This window comes from Citrus clementina, unplaced genomic scaffold, assembly GCF_000493195.1.
Source record: "Citrus clementina cultivar Clemenules unplaced genomic scaffold, Citrus_clementina_v1.0 scaffold_1, whole genome shotgun sequence".
Classification (NCBI taxonomy): Eukaryota; Viridiplantae; Streptophyta; class Magnoliopsida; order Sapindales; family Rutaceae; genus Citrus; species Citrus x clementina.
The window spans coordinates 22,774,635-22,797,128 of record NW_006263303.1 but is presented as its reverse complement, the minus strand read 5'-3'; the positions used below and the strand labels follow the sequence as shown (position 1 = coordinate 22,797,128).

General features: G+C 35.1%; 5 protein-coding genes across 6 annotated transcripts; 1 reads left to right on the top strand and 4 right to left on the bottom strand.

Annotated features, from left to right (window-relative positions):
- Positions 1-2,646: 2,646 nt before the first annotated feature.
- Positions 2,647-4,722, bottom strand: LOC18054346 (glucan endo-1,3-beta-glucosidase 12). Its single transcript, XM_006452386.2, has 3 exons — positions 4,612-4,722; positions 3,135-4,454; positions 2,647-2,979 (listed from the first exon to the last, which is right to left on the bottom strand). The coding sequence occupies exons 1-3, from the start codon at positions 4,676-4,678 to the stop codon at positions 2,945-2,947; spliced, it is 1,422 nt and encodes a 473-aa protein (XP_006452449.1). The 5' UTR covers positions 4,679-4,722; the 3' UTR covers positions 2,647-2,944.
- A 5,901-nt stretch (positions 4,723-10,623) lies between these two features.
- On the top strand, positions 10,624-12,772 carry LOC18054345 (endoglucanase 11). The gene is made up of 4 exons (XM_006452385.2): positions 10,624-10,950; positions 11,111-11,323; positions 11,427-11,627; positions 11,822-12,772. Exons 1-4 carry the CDS (start codon positions 10,678-10,680, stop codon positions 12,722-12,724), a joined length of 1,590 nt encoding a protein of 529 aa, XP_006452448.1. The 5' UTR covers positions 10,624-10,677; the 3' UTR covers positions 12,725-12,772.
- A 1,524-nt stretch (positions 12,773-14,296) lies between these two features.
- On the bottom strand, positions 14,297-15,815 carry LOC18054344 (50S ribosomal protein L30). Of its 2 annotated transcripts, none has more exons than XM_006452384.2 (3): positions 15,665-15,815; positions 15,002-15,234; positions 14,297-14,797 (listed from the first exon to the last, which is right to left on the bottom strand). In XM_006452384.2, exons 2-3 carry the CDS (start codon positions 15,191-15,193, stop codon positions 14,666-14,668), a joined length of 324 nt encoding a protein of 107 aa, XP_006452447.1. In that variant the 5' UTR covers positions 15,194-15,234; positions 15,665-15,815; the 3' UTR covers positions 14,297-14,665. The 2 variants fall into 2 exon arrangements, with proteins under 2 accessions (XP_006452447.1, XP_006452446.1); XM_006452383.2 differs by having other exon boundaries at positions 15,002-15,219.
- An 837-nt stretch (positions 15,816-16,652) lies between these two features.
- Positions 16,653-20,858, bottom strand: LOC18054342. The gene is made up of 4 exons (XM_006452381.2): positions 20,655-20,858; positions 20,344-20,455; positions 17,233-18,367; positions 16,653-17,074 (listed from the first exon to the last, which is right to left on the bottom strand). The coding sequence occupies exons 1-3, from the start codon at positions 20,856-20,858 to the stop codon at positions 18,147-18,149; spliced, it is 537 nt and encodes a 178-aa protein (XP_006452444.1). The 3' UTR covers positions 16,653-17,074; positions 17,233-18,146.
- A 771-nt stretch (positions 20,859-21,629) lies between these two features.
- On the bottom strand, positions 21,630-22,451 carry LOC18054341. Its single transcript, XM_006452380.2, has 2 exons — positions 22,255-22,451; positions 21,630-22,095 (listed from the first exon to the last, which is right to left on the bottom strand). The coding sequence occupies exons 1-2, from the start codon at positions 22,357-22,359 to the stop codon at positions 21,823-21,825; spliced, it is 378 nt and encodes a 125-aa protein (XP_006452443.1). The 5' UTR covers positions 22,360-22,451; the 3' UTR covers positions 21,630-21,822.
- Positions 22,452-22,494: the final 43 nt, after the last annotated feature.

The window sequence follows — 22,494 nt, the reverse complement described above, 5'->3', positions numbered from 1 at the left end:
CCTAAACCCTCAAGTAAACACGTCATTAATTCTTTGGCAGAATTTTATTGGGCTTTTCTAGGTAAGATAAACGTTGTTGGAGTTTTTACCCACATCCTTGGACTCACGGCCCAAAACCTTTCTGGGGGAACCCTGTTGCCGTGGGGCCATGATTGAGTATTGCTTGTCACACCCCTTTTATATCCTCATAAAACTCTGGGGGAAATTTCATGGGAGACAAATCATCAACTTAAATGCTAATATATTTTTTTTTTATAAAATCAAAATAATTTTGAAACAATAAAAAACTAAATTTCCTAATATTATAAATTTTATTATGAAAAATATATTTACAATTTAATTAACTATAAATATAAAAAGTGGGGTTCATGTAACCATGTTTGTGTTGTTTATCACATTATTTGTGGCTGATAGTTGGTGAAAGAAAGTATCTTGTGTACATGTACAAGTAATTTTGATGGCACTGTAGGAGTTCATACGAGATATCTCGGAGTGGAATCCTTATTTAATTAAGAAAATGATTGCCGTATGCCACCTGTACTTTGTGGATCATCTACATACCGTAGTTATTGTTCAATGATAATACCCTAATAGGAAGGTGCTGGTATTTATTAAAATAGCGTAGACTTGACAGTAGCAAATTTAAAATCATACGAATTGCAATTTAACAGTAACATTTATTAATATATACTATTATTTTTAAAATTTATAGTACTTTTAAAAATAAATTTTACTACAATATAAACACAATTGACCTTAAATGTCGTGAAATTGTAGCTATCAATTTTATTTTATTTTATTTTTCAAAAAGGAAATTGTATAGTTGGTCATGTTCTTCTCCAGCCCCAACATTTTAGATCCAGTGCATGAAAGGCCCATTTGTTTTACCAACGGTAAGAGAGCCACTCGCCACTCAGCCTTAGAAGTGGCTGTGAGGAGGGCAGCTTGAGATATTTCCTCGGTTCCTCTTCCAATTGAGTAATGATAAGAGTAACAACTACTTTGTATAAATAAGTATGTACAAATTGATGTGGTATAAGTAGATTGGTTGTATAAAATAACCATGAGTTCCGATAATTGAAAAATTAATAAATATTATCGTCTTTCAACCAACCTCCAACAAATTCTACAATACATCTGATGTTTCATGTCATCAGATGATGTGGAACCACTAACTAATTATTTTTTGACACGTGTCGATAATTTTTAAACTTAAAAATTAATTTATCAAAAGTCAAATAATTCCCTCCCACCCTCTTTGTTTCTTCTAGTTTGAAAATTTTATCTTCCTTCCTCCAAATTTCAAGAACGGAAAATCAAGAAACATGAACTTATTAAAAGTTATAAAAATAATTAATTGAATAAATTGCTTTGCAAAACTTTATTAATCTCGCATTGATGCTCCTTCTTTTTCCCATCAATTTAAAAATACTCATCTCGCAATGAATTTTTTAAGTTGATCTGATGGTGTCTTACATCCATGTTGCCATTATGGATCCCCAGTTAAAGCAAAATGCCAAAGTATATAAGCAAAATGCCAATAAACAAGAGTACTTTATTTATTTTTATCATAATATTCATCTTCATATATTTAAAAGACCATGATAATGTTAATAGGTTTAACAAATTAGATTATAAAAGAAATCAATTTGTATAAAATAAATTTATAAAAGAATAGAATTTGCAGTTCTTGTCTTTCCTCCCGTAAGCAGACTAAAGGCTATGTGTTCAATGAGAACAAAGAAGTTCTTCTGTTAATATTTGCCAAACGGACCAGACCATTGCCGAAATTTGCCGGGGCCATTTTGACAAGATAATTATTTTTTGGGCTTCTGCACACTGCCACTAGCTCATAACTTGGAAAGTTCTCAGAGCGCCTAAAAAAGATCATCGTTTTACAAAAATACAACATCAATTCTCTTTACATGATTATCTACAACGATTTGTATTCGTAAAGTTCGTATGTTTGTGTTATGGGTGTGACTAAATTGAATCCAACACAAAAAAAAGTTGCATCTTTCAACTAAACACACGTTGGTTAAGTAAATAAAACTTGAACTTTTGGGTACTACTCTGGGGTTGATCAAATAATTATTTTGCACCACTATCCTATTTACATCAAACTTCATTGTGTTCGAACTTTATGAAAAAGGCATACATGATATAGTGGAGGAATTTAGATTATCTAATGAATTTATCCATAATTTTAACTACATAAATTTTGTAACCTCTACTTTCAATATCTCATTAAAAGTGTAATTGCAGCCCATTAATCATGTTTTTTTTTATTCTAGATTTAATTTCTTATTAATATTTGAATTTAATTAACTGTTACAATCTCAAAATAAATTCTGAATTTAATTAGCAGTTGCAAATAATAAATTCTGGAACTAATTCTAAATTTTAACAAATCATTATATTCTTTGTAACTCCTGCTTTTATTCGATACAGTCAACAAGTGTACTTTGAGTGTTAGTTTTTTATTCATCTCAGCATCACCACTTTGAGTATATAAATACATTACTTTTAAATTACTTTCAAAAGAAATTATACCAAATAAGTTTGACTCAAAATTATGACTGAAATAATAATCTGCGTGCTATTTTTTCAACATATATAAATTACATATATATCAAGCCAAGAAAATAAAACAACAAAAAAGATGCCGAATGACATTAACATAAAGTCTGCAACATCATAATCTGATCTGTATCCACATAAAATAATGGACTAAATTCATGATCATTAGAATAAATACAATAAGGATTTGATCATATTGACACTAGAGTCAAACCAACTGATAACAACCCCACCCACTCAGCGTAAAATTTAAATACAAGGGAGAAAAATTAATGTTCCAATCCTCTAAATCTATCAGAAAAAATCATCACCAATCGTAAGCCGCGACCACAAATCAGCTAATGCTCCCTATTTTTTTTCCCACTCAATAGCCAGTTGGGAACTGGCATTTTCCATATTCTGCATCACAAACAGCAAACACCCAGTTTTTTTTCAGCCATAATAATAATAATAATAATAATAAAGCTTAAAATCAAATCTATATATCAAAACAAATAATTAATTTAACATTTAACACAACAAATTATAATTGGGAGAAGGGATTGGATACTTACTAGGAGCCTGCGTGACCACGTAGGCCGCACCACCAAAATCACAAGATCCAGCCTTACGCACTTGCTTCTGATAATAACTATTGAAGGCATACGATGCATGGGCTTCTAACGTGTTAGGATCGTAACACGTGGCGCCCTCTTGAATCGGTCGGCAATCAGCGCCTCCCTCTCCGCAGGCATAATCAATTGCGGCTTGCAACTTTTTCTCACCAGCATTCGCGTTAGCCACGCACCAAGTCTGTCCCGCCGCCGAGGGCGACACGTCACCACCGCCTCCTCCGCTCACCGGAACTTGAGTCTTGCTCTTATTGGCTGCCGGCGTTGAGCTTGAGTTCCCACTAGTTGACACAAACGGCGAGTCGTACACCGTCTGTTCGTTGGGATAAAACAACCCGTAATTCCTTTCCGATGTGGGACCCTGTTTTTGATTCTCATTGAACAAAGCGAAGAGGTAAACGTTAAGTGGGTCCTTTGGTCTCAAGGGGGTCCCACTTCCAGACAAGACTCTACGTACTAGATTCCCGTTGTACGCCGCGGCATTGGCCGCACCAGCACCCGCCTCATTCTCGTCACCCATAGACGGCCATCCAGTCTCCGTCACCACAACCTTCACGTCGTTATAACTGATTGCTGACATGGCAGCGAAAACGGCGTCGAGTTGGGCGTCAAAAAGGTTACTATACTTCAGCCCGTTACCTGAATCCACCTGACCGGGATTATCCCTAAACAGAGCGTAGTCTAAAGATATCTTATCCGCGTTAGCAGAGTAGGCGAAAAAAGGATACGCATTAACCATGAGATACGACGACGTCTTACGTAGAAACTCCAACATGGGTTTCAAAGCGGGCTCGATGAGATCCGATTTGAACGACCCGGAAGATGGCGGGTACGAATTTTGTAACGCACCTAAAGCAATAGGAGAGGAGACTTTAACGTTAGAATCAAGCTTGTACTTAACCAAGGAGTTGTAAACGTTCTTCATGGCGGGGACGAGAAACGGCGTCGTGTTCTTCGGGTCTGCGAAGACTTCGTTGCCCACTGCGACGGCCTCGATCTTCGTTGCCGGGTAGTACTTGGAGATATTGGCCTGGACCCAGTTGTCAGTAAATGACTGGTCAGCTGCGGCCTTGGAGAGTTCCTCATTCGGGAACGCAACGACGACGCTTATGTCCGAGTTCGCGAGTGCAGCGAGTACGGCTGAGTCAGTGTCGTATGTTTTAACTCGGCCGATTCCTTGAGATTTCAGCAGCTCCACAACTTTCTCCGGCGACGGTAAGTTGTTTGCAACTCTGCCGTAATTTATACCTACCTTGCCAGTATCTGCAACAAAATATTAATGCTCAATTGGAAATTAAAAAATTTTGTTCGACAGGGGCCGTAATGCTAACATTAGTAAAACTGAGGGGACAATAACGGGGATCATATTGGAAAAAAATCATATACTAAATTAACAATGAAGAGTTAACATAAAAGTTACCTGCAGAAGCGAAGGTTACGAGGAAGAAGAAGAAGAAGAAGGAAGAGAATGCAGCAAGGGTCGCCATTGATAGAGGTGAGGGTAGATTTTTTTCTTTTGGGATTTGGTGGTTTAATGGCGGTTTTATAGAGAGGAATTAACGTGAGAGTGGGGTAAGTGGGAAAATGGAGAAAGAAAGAAGACGTTGAGGTGGGTCCACGTGGTGATGATAAAATTGTTAACGATCTCTTATTTTTTGTTTTCATGCGTCGACAATATTGTTATTTATGGGCGGTTGAGATTTAATTAAGCTCGTATTTTGTTGAAGGAGATTTACATTTTAGATTCTGGAGGAGAGTATTTTGGCAAACGATACTAACGGAAAATCTCGACCTCCATGTTGGATTTTCGCCAAATGGCGTGTGTTGTTTGCCGTACACGTGTCATGGTTCGTTTGCGGTGAATTGCGGACGTCGCTTCGGTGCATTGTGCAGCTTTTTACATATTTCCACACGCAATGATGATTTGAGGTGAAATTTACGAATTTACCGATTCGAACGTTGAGATTGGCCAGCTACGCTGATTTGATTGTAATTATTAAAGCAAATTAGTGGAATTCGTTAACGGGGCCTCACATTAAGCTCGTAATTATACAAAAAAAAAAAAAAAACCCTAAATTTTAGCTCCGTGCCTAATTATTAGAATATTAGTTCTATTTGATTGGCACATTATTTATAGTTAAAAATCTGGTACTGTGTAATTGTCAGTCGGTTCACACTGGAGGCTTAGCCTTGAAGGTATCGAACTGCTATCCGTTTTGGTTGCCTCTTCATGAGAGGAGCGATTGATTGAATGAAGTCAATCTGCATTCATCGTTGTTATTTTGTTTCTCCCCGTCAATTTATTAGGAAATATTAAATTCACATATTGTCACATCATTAGCTAGGGAAGAAAAAAAGATTTAATGGATGGGAATAAAATAAACTTCAGAAGATCTGGATACATAAAAATTTAAATTCATATGTTAAAAAATACAGATTGTATCTGGAAAATTAAATATATGAATTCACATTATTTTATAATTAATTAAATTTAAATTTAAATTAAATTATTTATTTAATATTTATAAGCATAATTAACTCTATAATCTTTATTGACTATGAAAAATATGTTAAAAAACTAAACAAATAATAATAATAATAATAATTAGAGAATATTATAATGAATCCATTTACCTTAGATTTTTTTTTTATGTTTGATTTATGTTGTGAAATTATCATTTGTGAATTTATGGTGTTGTTGTACGCTTTTTTATGTTGAATTGTTGATTGTTAAATTATAATTAAATTTTATTTAATATTATTAGGTAAATTATTAAATTTAAAATTATTTTTAAATTTATTATTATGTGGATTCGGATATGTGAAAAATCCGCTCGCAATCCGCACAGATATTACCCGCATCTGGATCCGCAAAAAAATTTATAGATACGACTTTGAATTTTACCATCCCTATTCAATTTGTACATTAAATCTTTGTTTCACCACACCATATGCACAACCTAAATCATTTTAGATTACCTAAAACATTATGTTGTCAGTAGTTGTTAAATGTTGCAAGCTTTTCCAAATTTTAGCAACACATAAGTTCTATTTGTAGATTAGAGAGGTCATTACAAAAACTTATCTACGTTTGTTGCATCACGTTTCTTTCATTTCTTCTTTTTACACATACGTTATCTAATAAAATTTCTTCCGCATGACCCAAGAATTTAGAACTTGACTCGAATGTTATATTTTCGAGTTTAGTTATGAGGATGATCTAACAAATTCTATCTATTAGTGCTGCATCGTATATGGCAATAAGCACGCATATATAACTTAATCAAAGTTGCATGTGAATCCAAATTGGTAGCAGAAAACTCATCCCTTTGGTAATTTCAAAACATAAGAGTTGTCCTTTTTTGGGCAGAAACATCAACAAGGAATCAATGGCATCACCAACTTCAACGGCTCCTTTGAAAAATAACAACAAATTGAACAAACACACACTTTGACACGATTGGTTTCTGTGGACGGATGCATTTGGGTGGTCTCAAAGTCATCATCATGTTTCTTTGCAGTTTGATATTTGTCATCATCAGAGAATGTCATGGCAATCGAGGCTAGCCACTGCTTTTTTACTAATTAATTGCCCCGAAAAGACGAGTCACGTGTATTCTGGGTCTCACGTGATCAAAAATTGATTTCCATGTTATCCTTCATTTTCAATAATAATAAATAAATAAATAAATAATGGGAAATGACCTTTCTATTTCCCAGAACCACTGTTGTAGTTTTTGAATTCGTTTGTTTGGAATACGAAAAATTAAGCAGCAAAACGGTTCGAATGGGTGAACAAATTCACTCGATATTGTTAAATTTTCAACAGATGCATCTAAATAAAGAAGCTAAAACAGGATGATCAAGAGTATTAAGTAATGCAAGTTGCTTATTTTGTTAGTTAACTTCTACGAGTTGCATTTAGGGCTCGCAAGAAGCTAAATTGAAAATTTAAAACGAACACATGACGTTCGACGCGTTGCATGGAGACTTAAATTCCACTCAAAGGGTAAATGATTCATGAAAAGCTAGCACGACTCCCTAAGACAAGTGCTTTGGAGAACTAGAGAATTAAGAAACTTTTTATGGGGAATGCTCAAATATTTTACTGTACTTTTGCCCTTTCTCTTATTATATACGTCAATAGTTGGTAGGTTTCAGTTGAGAAATTAGAGTGGTACACTCACCACCCCACTAAATGCCCTTGAAGATATTAAATTAAAAAAATAAAAAAAAAGCTTAAAAAAATGTTTCCAACTCCACCTTGACTTGTTTTCTTGAAGCGTGTTCTTTGGACTAGCTACAATACAAACCCTCGAATTATTTTTTGACCTTATCCCTTCACTTGAGTGATATTCAATCCTTCATTTAATAATTAATAAATAAATGTCAATTTTGTGTTGAAGAGGCACGTGTGCGCTCTTGGTCCCAACCTGTGTCTGTGTGTGTGAAATTTCGATGATTTTATATAATATGAGTTATTATAATGTCAACAGAAGTAGGGAGGTCGGCAGGTTTCTGCTCACCAAAAACACAGCAAAGGGGGATGGCTTTGTTGCTTTGTGTTGGCCGACCTCGCCGGAAGGATTTTATGACATGATAGGCCAGAGTTTTTGCATTTTGATGCTATAGAATTAATGCTCACACATATGTTACTGTGTGTGAGCTTTCCTTGCATGTCCATACCATGAACGAGTAAAATAGAGATTGTGGCTAGTGAATGAAATTTCTACCCCTTTTTTTGTTTGTAATAGAACCAATTGAGCGGAATTAGAGGACTAAGCTTGTGTTTGGCATTGAATGTTGTGATTTTGAAGTCACTAACTGTTTTAAAATGAAAGCATTAGTTGTCCGATAGAAGTGTTTGGTAGTTAAAAAATTTTTTTAAAGTTAAATGGAAAAATATCCACCGTCCACCCGTTTTTTTTAACTTTTTTAAAAATACACAATTCTTTCTTTTTTTTTTTGCTAGAATCCACCTAAAGTTACATTTTGTTTCACTTTCCACTTCCGTTTGGAATCCGTTAAGAAAACTAACGGAAACTTAAAAAAATGATCATTTTACCCCCAAAACGAAAATTACAATTTCACCCTAAAAAATGCTAAAAATAATCAGATTTAATGATGAATATCATTATTGGTATGTTAATGAAGTAAAAAAAAATCTTAACTACTAGAGATTCTAACTCAATGAATAATAAAACTCTACTTATCTTAAATTCAATTGGTGGTTTGCGAGATTATACTATTTTTAATACTACTGTTATAATTCAGCATTCTAATTACAGACATATTAAAAAAAAAACCTGCATTTGATGGTTGTGGAATTAATTTCTTTATTGACCGATGGCAAAAATAATTAGATTTAATCTGATTATTTTTGATAATTTTTAAGGTGAAATTGTAATTTTCGTTTTGAGGGGTAAAATGGTCATTTTTTAAAAGTTTCCGTTAGTTTTCTTAACGGATTCCAAACGGAAGTGAAAAAGTGAAACAAAATGTAATTTTAGGTGGATTCCAGCCAAAAAAAGAAGAAATTGTGTATTATTGAAAAAGTTAAAAAAAAAACGGGTGGACGGTGGATATTTTCCCAAGTTAAATTAATAAGGATAGCATAAACTTATCATTCAATAATTATAAAGTAAAATCAATTTTAACATGCAAAGTGAAAAGTGTTTATCAAATATTTTAATAACTTTTAATTTTACAAGCCTAGCTTCTACACAACTTATCAAACGAAGCCTAGGCAATTGCTTGCAAAGAAGGGCATTTATTTCGCCAAAGATTTTGAAAGATGTGAACGATTCAAATTGAGAATGTCAATGGTCAATAATCAACGGCAAGCTCCTAGCCTTTGAGTTAGCTAAGAAGTAAGAAAGGTCCAACCTTGTCCCTTTGGGCCAAACTACAGTATTGGGTAAAGCAAAGTTTTAGTGGATTGGGTATATTTCCACCCCATTTGTTAATACAATTACACCCACTAACCACGAACAAGGCAATTTATAAAAAAGATGCTTGATAGTTTGTCTAAAACTCAAATAAATTGGTAGTTTGGTAATCAATCACTTAAATCCTTCTTAAATTTTTAATTTATCTTTTGTTACCTGAATTGTTTCACCGTCTAGGACTACTTATCTTTTGCCTTAGAACAAAATTAATTTAACAATTTTACTTTTATTATGTGAAACGACTAAGGTCCTATTTGAGATTGAAATGTTGTAACTTTAAAATTATAGCTGCTGAGGAAAAAAATTATAACTATTAAATAAAAATTAATAATATGTAGTAAATATATATTTAAAATAATTATTTTGACAAAATTGTTAAAGATATAATAAATTTTTCATTATATAAATGAAAAATCATATCAGCAAAGCTTACAAGTTACTGTAACCAGTGTTTATCAAATATTTTAGTGTTGTAGTTTTTAAGCTACAACTATCCAACGTTAATCCCAAATGCACCATAAATTGCCCACGAAAACATTAAACCTAAGTGATGAAAGAGAAATTAAAGAGGATTTAATCGATTAATCATTAAAATTTTAGACAAACAACAAAGATTTTACTAATATTTATGGTGGGTTGTGGTTACATAAAATGCAGGGTGGAAATCGCCAGCCTATTGGATTGGATCATCAGCATGAGCTCACTTTGAGCACTTTCAAACCCAACTGATAATACCTTTGATTATTTCACCCAATTTCTTAATGGGTTCAAGACATGAAAACAAAGCCCGAATAGAATAAATGGATTAAAATCCGTGGATTAAGTGTTTAGACAGAATTGAGTTCATAAATAAGATTTAAAAAAACTTTCCACAAACAACCCATAAACACTAATTCAAATTTTTGTCTGACTTAATTTAATATACATATTTGCTAAACACGATGGATTTCAACCAAAAATGGCACACAGACATTTACTATTACATCAGCACTTATTCTTTAGATTTTGTCTTTACAGAGTAATGATAACGGTGGAAGCCGGTTCAAACTGTCTCCAGCCGTCAGATTATTACTTGTTATTGCCATCCAAAGATGTTACGTTCATTAAACGGCGAGGAATCGTGGGTCCACCTCTACGTGGGATTTTTGTTGACTATTCATTTTTTTTTTAATAAATAAACAAACGAATTTAACTTAAACCAAGAATAATTCCTAAGCAAATCATATTATATTTGTGCAACTCAGAAGTGATTCACGCATTAAATTAACCTAATAAGAATGAGTTTTTTCAGCAGTTATTCTGGCTTCTTTGCCACACGTCCTAAAGTGTTGATTTAAATAATAATATTTCAAGTTCGATCTTTAGAAGCAGTTCACCACGCAAAGATCATTATAAACTAAATGTTCTTGTTTTTTTTTTTTAAAAAAAAAAAAAATTACAAAACCCTGAATTTAGTATATTTGGTAGGCCTATCTATTCAATTACTTGCGTTTTGAAACACCAAATATAAATATAGAGGTGTAAGTGAAGCCATAGAAATGGAGAGATCAATAGAAATGGAGGAGAAAAGACAAGAGCAGTGCGTGGTGGTGAAGCAACCAAAATATTTCCAAATTTCATTTGGTTTATTATTTTACATGATGGCTCTGACCTTACCCCTAATAGTACAATGTCATGACTCCTTCAACTACGGCGATGCTCTCTCCAAGAGTCTCCTCTACTTCGAATCACAACGCTCCGGCCGGTTGCCGCACAACCAAAGAGTCACCTGGCGCCACCACTCCGGCCTCACCGACGGCCTAGAACAAGGAGTAAGACCATTCACTCTATAAACCCATCAAATATATATTTCCTTAATAAATGTTATAAACACGTACATGCACCCATAGACAGGCGATGGCAAATGTATACATGAATACAAATACGATGAAGAATAATATATACGTATATTTTGATGGGAATTATGTGTAGGTGGACTTGGTGGGAGGGTACTATGATGCTGGTGACAATGTGAAGTTTGGTTTGCCAATGGCATTTACTATAACAATGCTCTCCTGGGGAGTTATTCAGTATGGTGGAGAAATTTCCGACGCTGGCGAGTATCATCATGCAATCGAGGCCATCAAGTGGGGAACTGATTATTTCATCAAAGCTCACACTCACCCTCATGTATTATGGGTTGAGGTAAAATTAAATCGTTCCTTGGAAAAAAATATAAAATGTTAATTTGTACAACAATGGCCCCTTTTTTTTTTTTCTGATTCAATCAGCCTTAAACAATTACCAGGTGGGTGATGGAGACACCGATCACTACTGTTGGCAGCGGCCGGAAGACATGACGACGTCGCGGCGTGCTTACAAAGTAGACGAGAGAAACCCCGGCTCGGATGTCGCCGGAGAGACGGCAGCGGCAATGGCGGCAGCATCAATTGTGTTTAGGAAACTAAACCCACATTACTCTCACCTACTATTGCACCACGCGCAACAGGTAAGTCAGTTAATGAGGTTGTTAACTTGTAATAGTAGTGACTTAATAGTGACCATAAGCATATACATATATATGGTAGGTACAATACTCACCAAAACAAGAGAGTTTTGTTAGTAACCAAATTTAGAGCATGCTTTAATTAATTAATTAATTCCAGTTTATATTACAAATTACAAAAGCATTTTGTTTTGCAGTTGTTTGAGTTTGGTGACAAGTACAGAGGGAAATACGACAGTAGTATAGAGGTAGTGAAGGGGTACTATCCGTCGGTTAGTGGATACATGGACGAGTTGTTATGGGCGGCTGTGTGGCTACACAAGGCAACCGACAACGAGGCGTATTTGAAGTACGTGCTTGATAATGCCGATCGTTTTGGTGGGATCACTTGGGCCATTACTGAATTTAGCTGGGACGTTAAGTACGCTGGCGTTCAAATCATCGCTTCAATGGTGAATAATCACAAGGAACACGAGCAAGTTCTTGAACGATACCTTTCGAAAGCTGAATTTTATCTCTGTGCGTGCCTTAACAAGAACAATGAGACCAACGTGGATCGCACCCCGGGAGGCCTACTGTACATCCGCCAATGGAACAACATGCAGTACGTGTCAACGGCTGCGTTTCTGCTCACTGTTTACGGTGATTACCTTCAGTCAACAAATCAGACGCTTAAGTGCGACCGCGGCACGTTGACCCCCCAGGAACTCTTTGACTTTGCCAAATCACAGGTTGATTACATCTTGGGCTCTAATCCAATGGCGGTTAGTTACTTGGTGGGCTATGGTTCAAAGTTCCCTCAAAGAATGCACCACAGAGGAGGTTCTACCGTGTCTTACAAACAGGACCAGGGTTTTATCGGGTGCACCCAGGGGTATGATGATTGGTTTAAACGGCTTGATCCCAACCCGAATGTTGTTGTTGGGGCCCTCGTCGGTGGGCCCGACGAGAAGGATCAGTTTCGAGATGAACGGTCGAACTTTGTGCAGACAGAGGCCTGCACGTATAATACCGCAACACTAGTCGGAGTTTTTGCTAAATTACATAGATTATACAGCCTTGATTCGCATACTGATAATCTCTTGATTGCTTCCAGCTAATACATGTTCAGTATTAATAAATTGGTTTTAACCCATTGGAACAACCAATATTCGACGTATTTAATAAAATTATGAAACAAAACAGAAGGAAATGCGATGGAGAAACAAGTAAATGAATTTATTTAAGCTGAGATGTGATAAAAGATTTCACTCACACAAATGCTTCATTGAATAGGTAGAACAATTGGGCAAGAATCGATGAGACACACTTCACATATTGCATGCCGCTTTTAAAAATATCAGGGCTTTAATGCTGTGAGAAGTTAAAAGAAAAGATAGTGCATATGAATATAAATGCAAAGCTGAAGAAAACATGATCTTTCGGGGCCTAACGTTTTCAACTGATTAATGTGTATGCCATTAAACTACAAGATCGTTATTTTACTTTACTTCTGCGTGTGGATGGCAATTTTCTGGGTCCATTCGCTCAAAACTTGAAAGTGTTTGCTCGGACGACAAGTTTCCGGGTTCGGTATCGGTAGTATATATCCATATCCAGAATAGTGTCATCTATAATATGACTGCTTACTACACCTAAAAGATCTCACGGTTTATAACTTGAACTAGGTTATCAAAATGATCACCATGAGATAGATTTCAGAAGACGAGGAAATTGATGACATAGAAATTCATCAAACGAAAGTGCTAGATTCTAAGCAGTACCCCAAAATTTGGAAACCAAGTGATGGGGTAGTTGATTTGTAAATGTCACATCAGTGAATTCATTAATTTCTATCAACGTATGAAAAGGGATGTCACAATTACAAATCCGCAGAAACATCATATGGGATATGAATCATATGATACCAGTTGCCCTAACATTATTGCTTGTCAAAATACATCTAAGAAAAGCTCGACCAAGTCCATCAGCCTTTACAGCCCTTCAAACTTTTTTGGATCTTGCTAATTTACATTTTTCGTAAGGTACAATCAGACAAAAATTATTAACCGGCTGACTTAATTCCTGCTTCAGTTTCTGATTTTTGCTTAGCTGCACTTTACAGTAAATGTATGGTAATCTAGCCCCCCATTTTTGGTTTTTTCTCCCCAATTTTTCCTTACAAACTTTAAGTTTTCTGTCAAATTTTCATATTAAGTGTATCAGAAAACTTGGTACTGGTAAGAAATGAAACTAGAAATAGGGAGGATTGGATACAAATATTGCAACTTGCATTCTACATTCAATTAAAAGAGAGAGAGAGAGAAGGGAAAAAAAGAAGAAGGTTCAAGATCCTTGATCAACATGAATATTCATCACCAAGCAGAAGGTGCTAGAACGATAAAATAGACTATATTTTTTTTTCATGTTTATTCACCAAAGATATCAAGTTCTGGAAGTAATAAACATACTCAAACAGGTACCAAAAAGGTGACTGATGAGAAGAGAAAAACTAAACAACAAAATGAAAATCTGAAAACCTTGAATGGCATCCAAGAGAAACTAGGTGGCATTTGTTTTTTGTTTTTGGTTTGAAATCTAAATATGCCAAAATTGATTAAATAATATGCATAAACCTTATTTATTAACTAAATCTAGCAAACAACTACCTTAGATCTTGCACTAGCACTTCAAAGGAAAATGTCATAGTCCCAAGCAATTGGGGCTGAAAATTGCTTAGTTGAAAAATCTTGTGGTGGCTGAACAATCCAGACAAGCATCTCATCAGTTGGATTATGTATTAGACTTGGAACCTAATGTCTAAAAATTACTTTTATTTGTTACAGCAGGAACATTCCCTTCTAGAAAAATAAAATTCATCACCATAGAAGAGATAAGCAGTTATTCGTAAAGAGCTTGCATCTCACACTAAAATGTTTAGACATATTAACCAGATTTGACCAAAGCATATGACTATCATAGGAAGCAACAATTTTACAGGAAACAGAATTACTACGTAAACGGAGGAGGAAATCCAAGCTTGTGAAAAATTTCAAAGGTAGCTAAGTGGATTGAGTTGTAGAACTTGACAGATGATTAATGACCAAGGGGGGGCGTAGAGCTCTGTGGTTGGCCAACTTCTCTTTGCGAGCCTTATACATCTCTTCTGTCTCAATTACAACCAACCTTTTTACCTATATATATGGTATTTGTAAGCACCAAATGAACCCAAAAGCAGAGAAACTTGCACGAATATGTTAAAAAGAAAAATAACCATTTTGAGCCTTTTCTGATACCTGCTGACTTGAAAGCAGCAAAAGAACCCAAATATAGAGAAAGACCCTTGCATGAAAATGTATTAAAAAAAAAAAATTTTCACTTTGAGATTTTCCTGATACCTGCTGAAGCATTCCTCGGACGGTGGGAGTGTTCCAGCGCATCACAGTGCGGTTACATTTCCGGAGACGTAATGCCTCTAAAGTGCGTCTGTGAAGCCTTCTCGTGCCTGGCATCCCCCTCACAAGGGTTATATACAAGTTTGGACTCCATTCAATTGGAACACAGGCTTTAAAAGCTTTGAAAGCATTCATTTCTGCCTTGTTCCCACTATTATTTCCTACAGATATGAAATCTGACAGAACATTAACAAAAAAACGAAAAAAAAAAAACCATAAGAACACATAGAATGTAAGAGAAGCCAACTATATGTCTAAACAAACATTAGCTTGGAATTTACTGTTGTTTCTGATTCCACTTATTCAAAAAATGCAATGAAACCAAATTAATAATGTTGAAAGTTTGTAAAAATTGCTCTGGGATTGTCAAGTAAGTTCCAATACAAAACAAAATCAAAACGCAGGTCCCCTACCTCACATACAGTAAGAAAAAGAACTGTCACCACAAATTGAAGCTTTTAATCAGATGTAAAAGCAAATGTTTTTCTCTGTTGTTTGATATTTTCAGTAATGATAGCGATACAATTAAGGGTGCTAAGCCGATAAACATTCAAAATGATAATAACTTTCAGAGAGTAAATTTTAATTTCTCAGAAAAAAACTTACTGCGAAAAGTGAGAAAACCGGCGATTTGGGCAACCAAGGGACTGCTACTAGCGGCTTGCGGCGGCGGCCGCTGATTGATGGCGGTTTGTTAGATAAGTGAGAAAAATAGAGAAGAAACGATGCAGGAGTAAGTGAAGAAGCCGAGCCAGGTTTTGTTTGTTGACTGCTTTATGTTTTTAGTGGGCCTTTGTTGGGCTCAATCATGCAATCCCCATTGGGCGGATTCTTAACACCCTATAAAATCATAATAACTTTTATTTTCTAAAAAATGTGAGTTTAATATATAAAATATATTTATAAAAAGAAGTAACCATATTTTTACCAAATTTCAGCTTAAAAATTTTTAATTATTCATTATTAAAAAACATATAAATTCTAAAATCCTTAATTACTTTTTTGTTATATTATTTATATTTCCATAACTCAAAATTCATACAATTTTCTTTAAAAAATATTTTTTAATTATAACTTTAAAATACAAATAAAAATTATGAAATGGAATAGGTGTAGAAATGTTGTTGAAATAATATTTAATTAAATTTTATTTAAAATAAAGATAATTAATTAATTTTTGGGCATTTAAGTAATTTTAATAAGAAAGGAATTTTACAAAGAATTTTGAGAGATGGAGAAGGACCAACTCATTGCCATTTATTCAAGCACCAGAGACCGAGAGATAAGCCTTGCACAGGGCCCGCGTTAGTTGTGATTAGTGCTGGAGTCAAAGTTGTGCGTTCATATTTTATTCTATTTTTTGGTTCTCATCCTTTTCCATATTTGATCAGGAATCCGGATGATGATGTAGACAGCATCAGCATTTCATGCTTTAGAAAATTTGTCAAAAATTACTCTGATAATAACGCTTGTTCGAAAATTACATTCATATAGCTTCAGTTATTTCTTTGCAACAATTTTTAAGATGCAATCACAGATATATTATAAAGCCAATATGAATTAATGAACCCACAAATACATTACAAAACCGTAATTTTATCCCAATGTCATCAACTTGATCATACCAAAACTCACCATCAAAACAAGAAACGAAATAGAGAAGACTTTTACGTTTTTGATGACTTGCACATACTCCATCAACTTATTCAAAATCACAGAATCTGAAACTAATTATTAAACATCTCAATCTCCCCTCCCGCGGTAATCAGCTCCTTGTTCATGCCCCTCGAATCTGTTTTTGACAGAATCAACATTGGAGGCACCGCGGGTAGCTTCTTCGGCTCCATCATAAACCTTGTCCTTCGCCTGACTTGCAACACCTTGACCCGCAGCTCGAAGCTTTTCCTCTGCAACTCTCTCGAACTCTTCAGCTATTGACGGCGCTCTCCCATGCCTCTCAGGATGAAGACTACTTATATTTTGATCTTTATTGCTTGCTCCTTCGCTACCGTACCTCTGATATGACACAATATTCATTTATTTAATTATGTCAAAATAACGTAATAGACACGAACCCAAAAAAAAAAAAAAAAATAATAATAATAAGATCAAAAATTAATCTGATCGTTAACTAATCAACTGCGATCATTTATGTTCCATGCGTGTGTGCGTACCTTGAAGGGCTTATAGAGATATGCCGTCAGAGGCTTGCTAGAAGACGGTCGTGAAGATTTGAAGTAAAGGAAGATCAAGCCTCTCATTTGCGACACTAACGACATCGTTTATTGTTAGTATTGGATTTGTGAGTACGCCCCTTGCGACTGATCGGATGGATGGTTTAACTTTGCCCAAAGAAAAGGATTAGACTTTGGATGGATTATGGATATTTCATAGGGACCCGCGCAGTTCAGATCAGTCCGAGAGTGAACAGACACGTGGCTGTTTATGCATTTGCCATTTCATTTTCGTTCGGAAACAAGGGATCAACCCTGGCGGGTTGTGATTTGGTGAGAGCAATTACATCGCACACGTCTGGAATCTCCTTCAAGGGTAATTTCGTCTTTCTATTTTTCCCCCCATCTTGCGTTAGGAGTCTGAAATTAGGAGGTGTTAAGGTTATTTTTTTTAATGTTTCCAGTTCAACGGTATCATTCTTCGAATTTGTCACTTTTCGGTATAATTAGGGTTCCTCTGATTGCCGCATTCCCTCTTACTCCACTTCACAGTCTTCGCTGGACGTCTCCGGTTGTTCAGAATATGGTGACAAACGGAGGTAATGCTGACGTAGCAAAAGCCCTCGGCGAAATTGAAACCTTAAAGGCTGCTAACAGTGACATTGAGAACCGGATCTCGGCTCTTGAAGCACAGCTTCGCGAGACGAATGTTACTCAGCCCCAAAACGACACCGTTTCTATCGTTGACATCACTAGAATCATCAAAATGGAAATGTGTACTTAATATTGAAGCCTCAAGGTAGTACAAAAACAAACTTCGCTTCAGAATTTAGAGCTCAATGTTCATACTTATTTCTTAAAAGGAATTCAAATCCAGCAACACATAACTAACTTCTCTATGTGTTCTAGATGCCTCATTTCTTATTGTTTTCTGCATCCTCCTGCTGTTCATAACGTCGCCTGAACTTGGCAACTTGTCCAATACTCTGAGCCATTTGGCGCCTGGCCCTAAAATGGTAAACTTTGCCAACATTGTGTATTTTTGTCATCATAATATGCATCAGTCTGCCACTCTGAGTCACATAGGATATCCATTGCATCTGAGGGTGCAGTCCTTTCTTCATTTTATCCAAATCTGCAAATTAGAAAGGAGCTTATGAAAAGAACTTTAAACAGAAATTCAGATTTTAAAAAAGTTCTGTAGCTAAACAACAATGGAATGAGGATAATTGTTTTACCAATGTATATGCAGTGATCAATTATTAGATAAATAAACACAATGTTATTTATTTAAATATATAGCTAAAAAATAAATTAAAAACTGCTGAAACACATTAAATGTGAACCATGTTAAAGAAGAAAACAGTGTGAAGGGAGTCTATTGATGTTAAATGGCACAGCTGGAGGTTTTTCTTTTGAAATGCTTTAGCTCTTTCTCAATAAGGGGCAAAAACAATAGGAACTACACAAAACATAGGCTCATATCAGAGGTACTCAATAACCCATAGAATTGGATTGGATAAATGTTTCAGTTCACATTCGGCTAAAAGCACTAAATATTTCATTGTCAATTTCTTTCAGATATGAATCGATCTAATTTAGACGAGAAGAACTTGCGTCGGTATCTCAATTTCAATTCAAACATGGGTTTGATTCACACTCCACAGTCTAAGAAATATTTACCATCCGAAAAGAGAAAGAGGAAAAATGGAGTCTTTGACTCTTTGTCTAAAGAAATGCGTTAAGAAAGGGCAGATGTCTAGAACCTTTCAACGAGACAGTGCTTTTTCAACTCTCTCAAACTGGAATCGATTCCAAACATATATGCCATGGTTCCTTACTTCGACAGGGTACAAATATCTAAATTTGGTATTTTTAAATACTTTTTCAGACTATTACTGGTACTAAGTAGCAGTCAAAAATTTGTATCCATTTTTCATGATATTATGAATGGATCAGATAGAGCATGGCCAATTCTTCAGAAAAAATGGTGTCTTCCACAACGGAATCTGATAAGTGAGATTTTGAGTAAGTGTTTCCACGTGATCTGTGGCAGCACATGTAAGCATGTAGCACAAAAATAAATAACTACTAAGATGCATCAAGAAAATATTATGTTTATTTCTTGGTGAATAATTTTAAGATGCTTCATGATATGTTTGTTCCATCCAGTCTCATTCTAACTGACGCGCGTGGATTTTATGAAAATTAGGTTTACCTTTGCTTATCCAAAGTAGATAGCTACAGTCAACAATTGTACATTCAGCCAACAGGTAAACCTCAATTCTCATAACAAAACAATGGAATACATCCAAACCTATGATATCTAATCTATTTTTAATGCATAAATCAATCTTGAGGTTAATACAGAAGATATCCAAACTGGCCTATCAAGAGTATATACATGGCAGATGATTTTATAGTGACACATTAATACAAGAACTTTCCAACATATTAGTATTGGCATCTGGTCTATTTGCTCACAAATTCTTCACTAAAATTTCAAAACATTGAAATTGGAAACATCTACTCACTGGCATGCCTCTAAATCCTAAAGTCCAATGTAAAAAGTTTTCTAATCAATTCAATCTTCATACTCAATTTTGCAATAAAAATTTCAATCCTATGCTGTAGGTTCCAGCAATAGTCCTCAGTTAAGAAAAGGTCATGCTATTACCGGGTCTCAAAAATTATAAAATTCCTCACTATTTCCCTCCCTGCAAACATCTTCCTGGCCAAACAGATTGTAGATGTGTTACATGATAAGACTAATTTCTCACAGGTATTTCATCAAACACATTAGTAATAACCAAAATTCACTAGCCCATCTATCAAAAATATTCAAATGTCAGAGACAAGGACCCCTTTATCTGCTAGTAACTCAAAAAAAAAAAAATAATAATAATAATAATTATTATTCTGGGTGAAAAACAAATCAAGGGTTGATTCGTACTCCGTACATTCATACTCAAGTTTTTAGAAAACAAAAATTCTGTAGAGAATAAAATGGCCATCATGAGATTCAAAAGGTAAATCAAACATACCGTGTAAAGTTCGAGATGGAAACCCAATTATTTGCGCATCAGTATATTGAGAGAGTTGAAAACTTACAGTGACCGAGAACTGAGTTTCGAAGCCTTTGTCGAAAAGTTTTTAAACTACTGCGAACATGGAGCTCATAATAGTAAGTTCCAATAGAAAACAAAATCAAAACGCAGGTCCCCTACATCACATACAGTAAGAAAAAGAATTGTCACCACAAATTGAAGCTTTCAATCAGATATAAAAGCAAATGTTTTTCTCTGCTCTTCGATATTTTCAGTAATGATAGCGATACAATTAATGGTGCTAAAGCCGATAAAAATTCAAAATGATAATAACTTTCAGAGAGTAAATTTTAATTTCAGATAAAAAAAACTTACTGCGAAGAGTGAGAAAACCGGCGATTTGGGCAACCAAGTGACTGCTGCCAGCGGCTTGCGGCGGCGGCCGCTGATTGATGGCGGTTTGTTAGATAAGTGAGAAAAATTGAGAGGAAACGAAGCAGGAGTAGGAGAAGAAGCCAAGCCAGGTTTTGATTGTTGACTGCCGTATGTTTTTAGTGGGCCTTTGTTGGGCTCAAGCATGTACTCCCATTGGGCGGAATTTTAACACCCTTTAAGAAAAATCTCAGTTTAATTTATAAAATATTTTTATAAAAAAAAAGTAACCATATTTTTACCAAATTTCACGTTAAATTTTTTTAATTATTTATTATAAAATACATATTTTTTTATATTACTTATAATTCCATAACTCAAAATTCTTATAATATTCTTTACAAAATATTTTTTAGCTATAATTTTAAAACATCAATAAAAAATCATGAAATAGAAATTTTGTTGAAAGAATATATTAATTAAATTTTCATTTAAAATAAAAAATAATTAATTAATTTTCAGGTGTTCATGTAATTTTAATAAGAAATGAGTTTTATAAAGAATTTTGAGAGATGGAAAAAGACCCAACTTATTGCCGTTCCTATTGGGCTCTTTCCGCTCTACTGCTGAGTTTATTAGGCCCGGGTTCTTACGAAGGAAAATATAATTTATTCAAGCACCACCGACACGGAGCCAAAATTTATCAGGACTTTTTAATAGGCCCGCGCTAGTTGTGATTTGTGCTGGAGTCAATTGTGTACGTTCATATTTTATTCTATTTTTTGGTTCTCATCCTTTTACACATTTGGAAAGGAATGAGGACGATAGAGACAGCAGGGCATGTTTTAGAAATTTGTCATAAATTACTCTGATAATAAAATGCTTGTTCGAAAATTACATTCGCGCAGCTTCGGTTATTTCTTTGCAACAATTTTTATGATTCAATCACAGATATATTATAAAGCCAATACGAATGAATTTTATGAACCCACATAAATATTATAGAACTGTATTTTTATCCCAATGTCATCAACTTGATCATACCAAAACTCAGCATCAAAACAAGAAACTAAACGGAGAAGAATTTTACATCTTTGATGAATTGCACATACTTCATCAACTTATTCAAAATCACAGATCTCCGAGTATATGAAACTAATTATTAAACATCTCAATCTCCCTTCCCGCGGTAGTCAGCTCCTTGTTCGTGCTCCTCGAATCTGTTTTTGACAGAATCAACATTGGAGCCACCGCGGGTGGATTCTTCGGCTCCATCGTAAACCTTGTCCTTGGTCTGACTCCCAACCCCTTGACCCGCAGCTCGAAGCTTTTCCTCTGCAACTCTCTCGAACTCTTCAGCTATTGACGGCGCTCTCCCATGCCTCTCGGGGTGAAGACTACTTATATTTTGATCTTTATTGCTTGCTCCTTCGCTACCGTACCTCTGATACGACACAGTATTCATTTATTTAATTATGTCAAAATAACGTAATAGACACGAACCCAAAAAAAAAAAAAAAAAAAAAAAACAATAAGATCAAAAATTAATCTTATAGTTAACTAATCAACTGCGATTATTTATGTTCTATGCGTATGCGCGTACCTTGAAGGGCTTGTAGAGATATGCCGTCAAAGGCTTGATAGAAGATGGTCGTGAAGATTTGAAGTAAAGGAAGATGAAGCCTCTCATTTGCGACACTAACGACATCGTTTATTGTTAGTATTGGATTTGTGAGTGAGCCACGCCCCTTGCGACTGATCGGATGGATGGTTTAACTTTGCCGAGAGGGAATGATCAGACTTCGGATTGATATATTTATAGACATATCAGTCCGAGAGCCAA

Coding starts and splice junctions, on each gene's coding strand:
- LOC18054346 (XM_006452386.2), bottom strand. CDS start 4,678: ATGGCGACCCTTGCTGCATTCTCTTCCTTCTTCTTCTTCTTCTTCCTC. Junction 4,455..4,611: donor CGTAACCTTCGCTTCTGCAG/GTAACTTTTATG, acceptor ATTTTGTTGCAG/ATACTGGCAAGGTAGGTATA. Junction 2,980..3,134: donor CGTGGTCACGCAGGCTCCTA/GTAAGTATCCAA, acceptor TTTGTGATGCAG/AATATGGAAAATGCCAGTTC.
- LOC18054345 (XM_006452385.2), top strand. CDS start 10,678: ATGGAGAGATCAATAGAAATGGAGGAGAAAAGACAAGAGCAGTGCGTG. Junction 11,324..11,426: donor CTCATGTATTATGGGTTGAG/GTAAAATTAAAT, acceptor AACAATTACCAG/GTGGGTGATGGAGACACCGA. Junction 11,628..11,821: donor TATTGCACCACGCGCAACAG/GTAAGTCAGTTA, acceptor TTTGTTTTGCAG/TTGTTTGAGTTTGGTGACAA.
- LOC18054344 (XM_006452384.2), bottom strand. CDS start 15,193: ATGAATGCTTTCAAAGCTTTTAAAGCCTGTGTTCCAATTGAATGGAGT. Junction 14,798..15,001: donor TCCGAGGAATGCTTCAGCAG/GTATCAGGAAAA, acceptor CCATATATATAG/GTAAAAAGGTTGGTTGTAAT.
- LOC18054342 (XM_006452381.2), bottom strand. CDS start 20,858: ATGCTTGAGCCCAACAAAGGCCCACTAAAAACATACGGCAGTCAACAA. Junction 20,456..20,654: donor CGGTTTTCTCACTCTTCGCA/GTAAGTTTTTTT, acceptor TATGTGATGTAG/GGGACCTGCGTTTTGATTTT. Junction 18,368..20,343: donor AAACTCAGTTCTCGGTCACT/GTAAGTTTTCAA, acceptor TCTAATTTGCAG/ATTTGGATAAAATGAAGAAA.
- LOC18054341 (XM_006452380.2), bottom strand. CDS start 22,359: ATGTCGTTAGTGTCGCAAATGAGAGGCTTCATCTTCCTTTACTTCAAA. Junction 22,096..22,254: donor ATCTCTACAAGCCCTTCAAG/GTACGCGCATAC, acceptor GTGTCGTATCAG/AGGTACGGTAGCGAAGGAGC.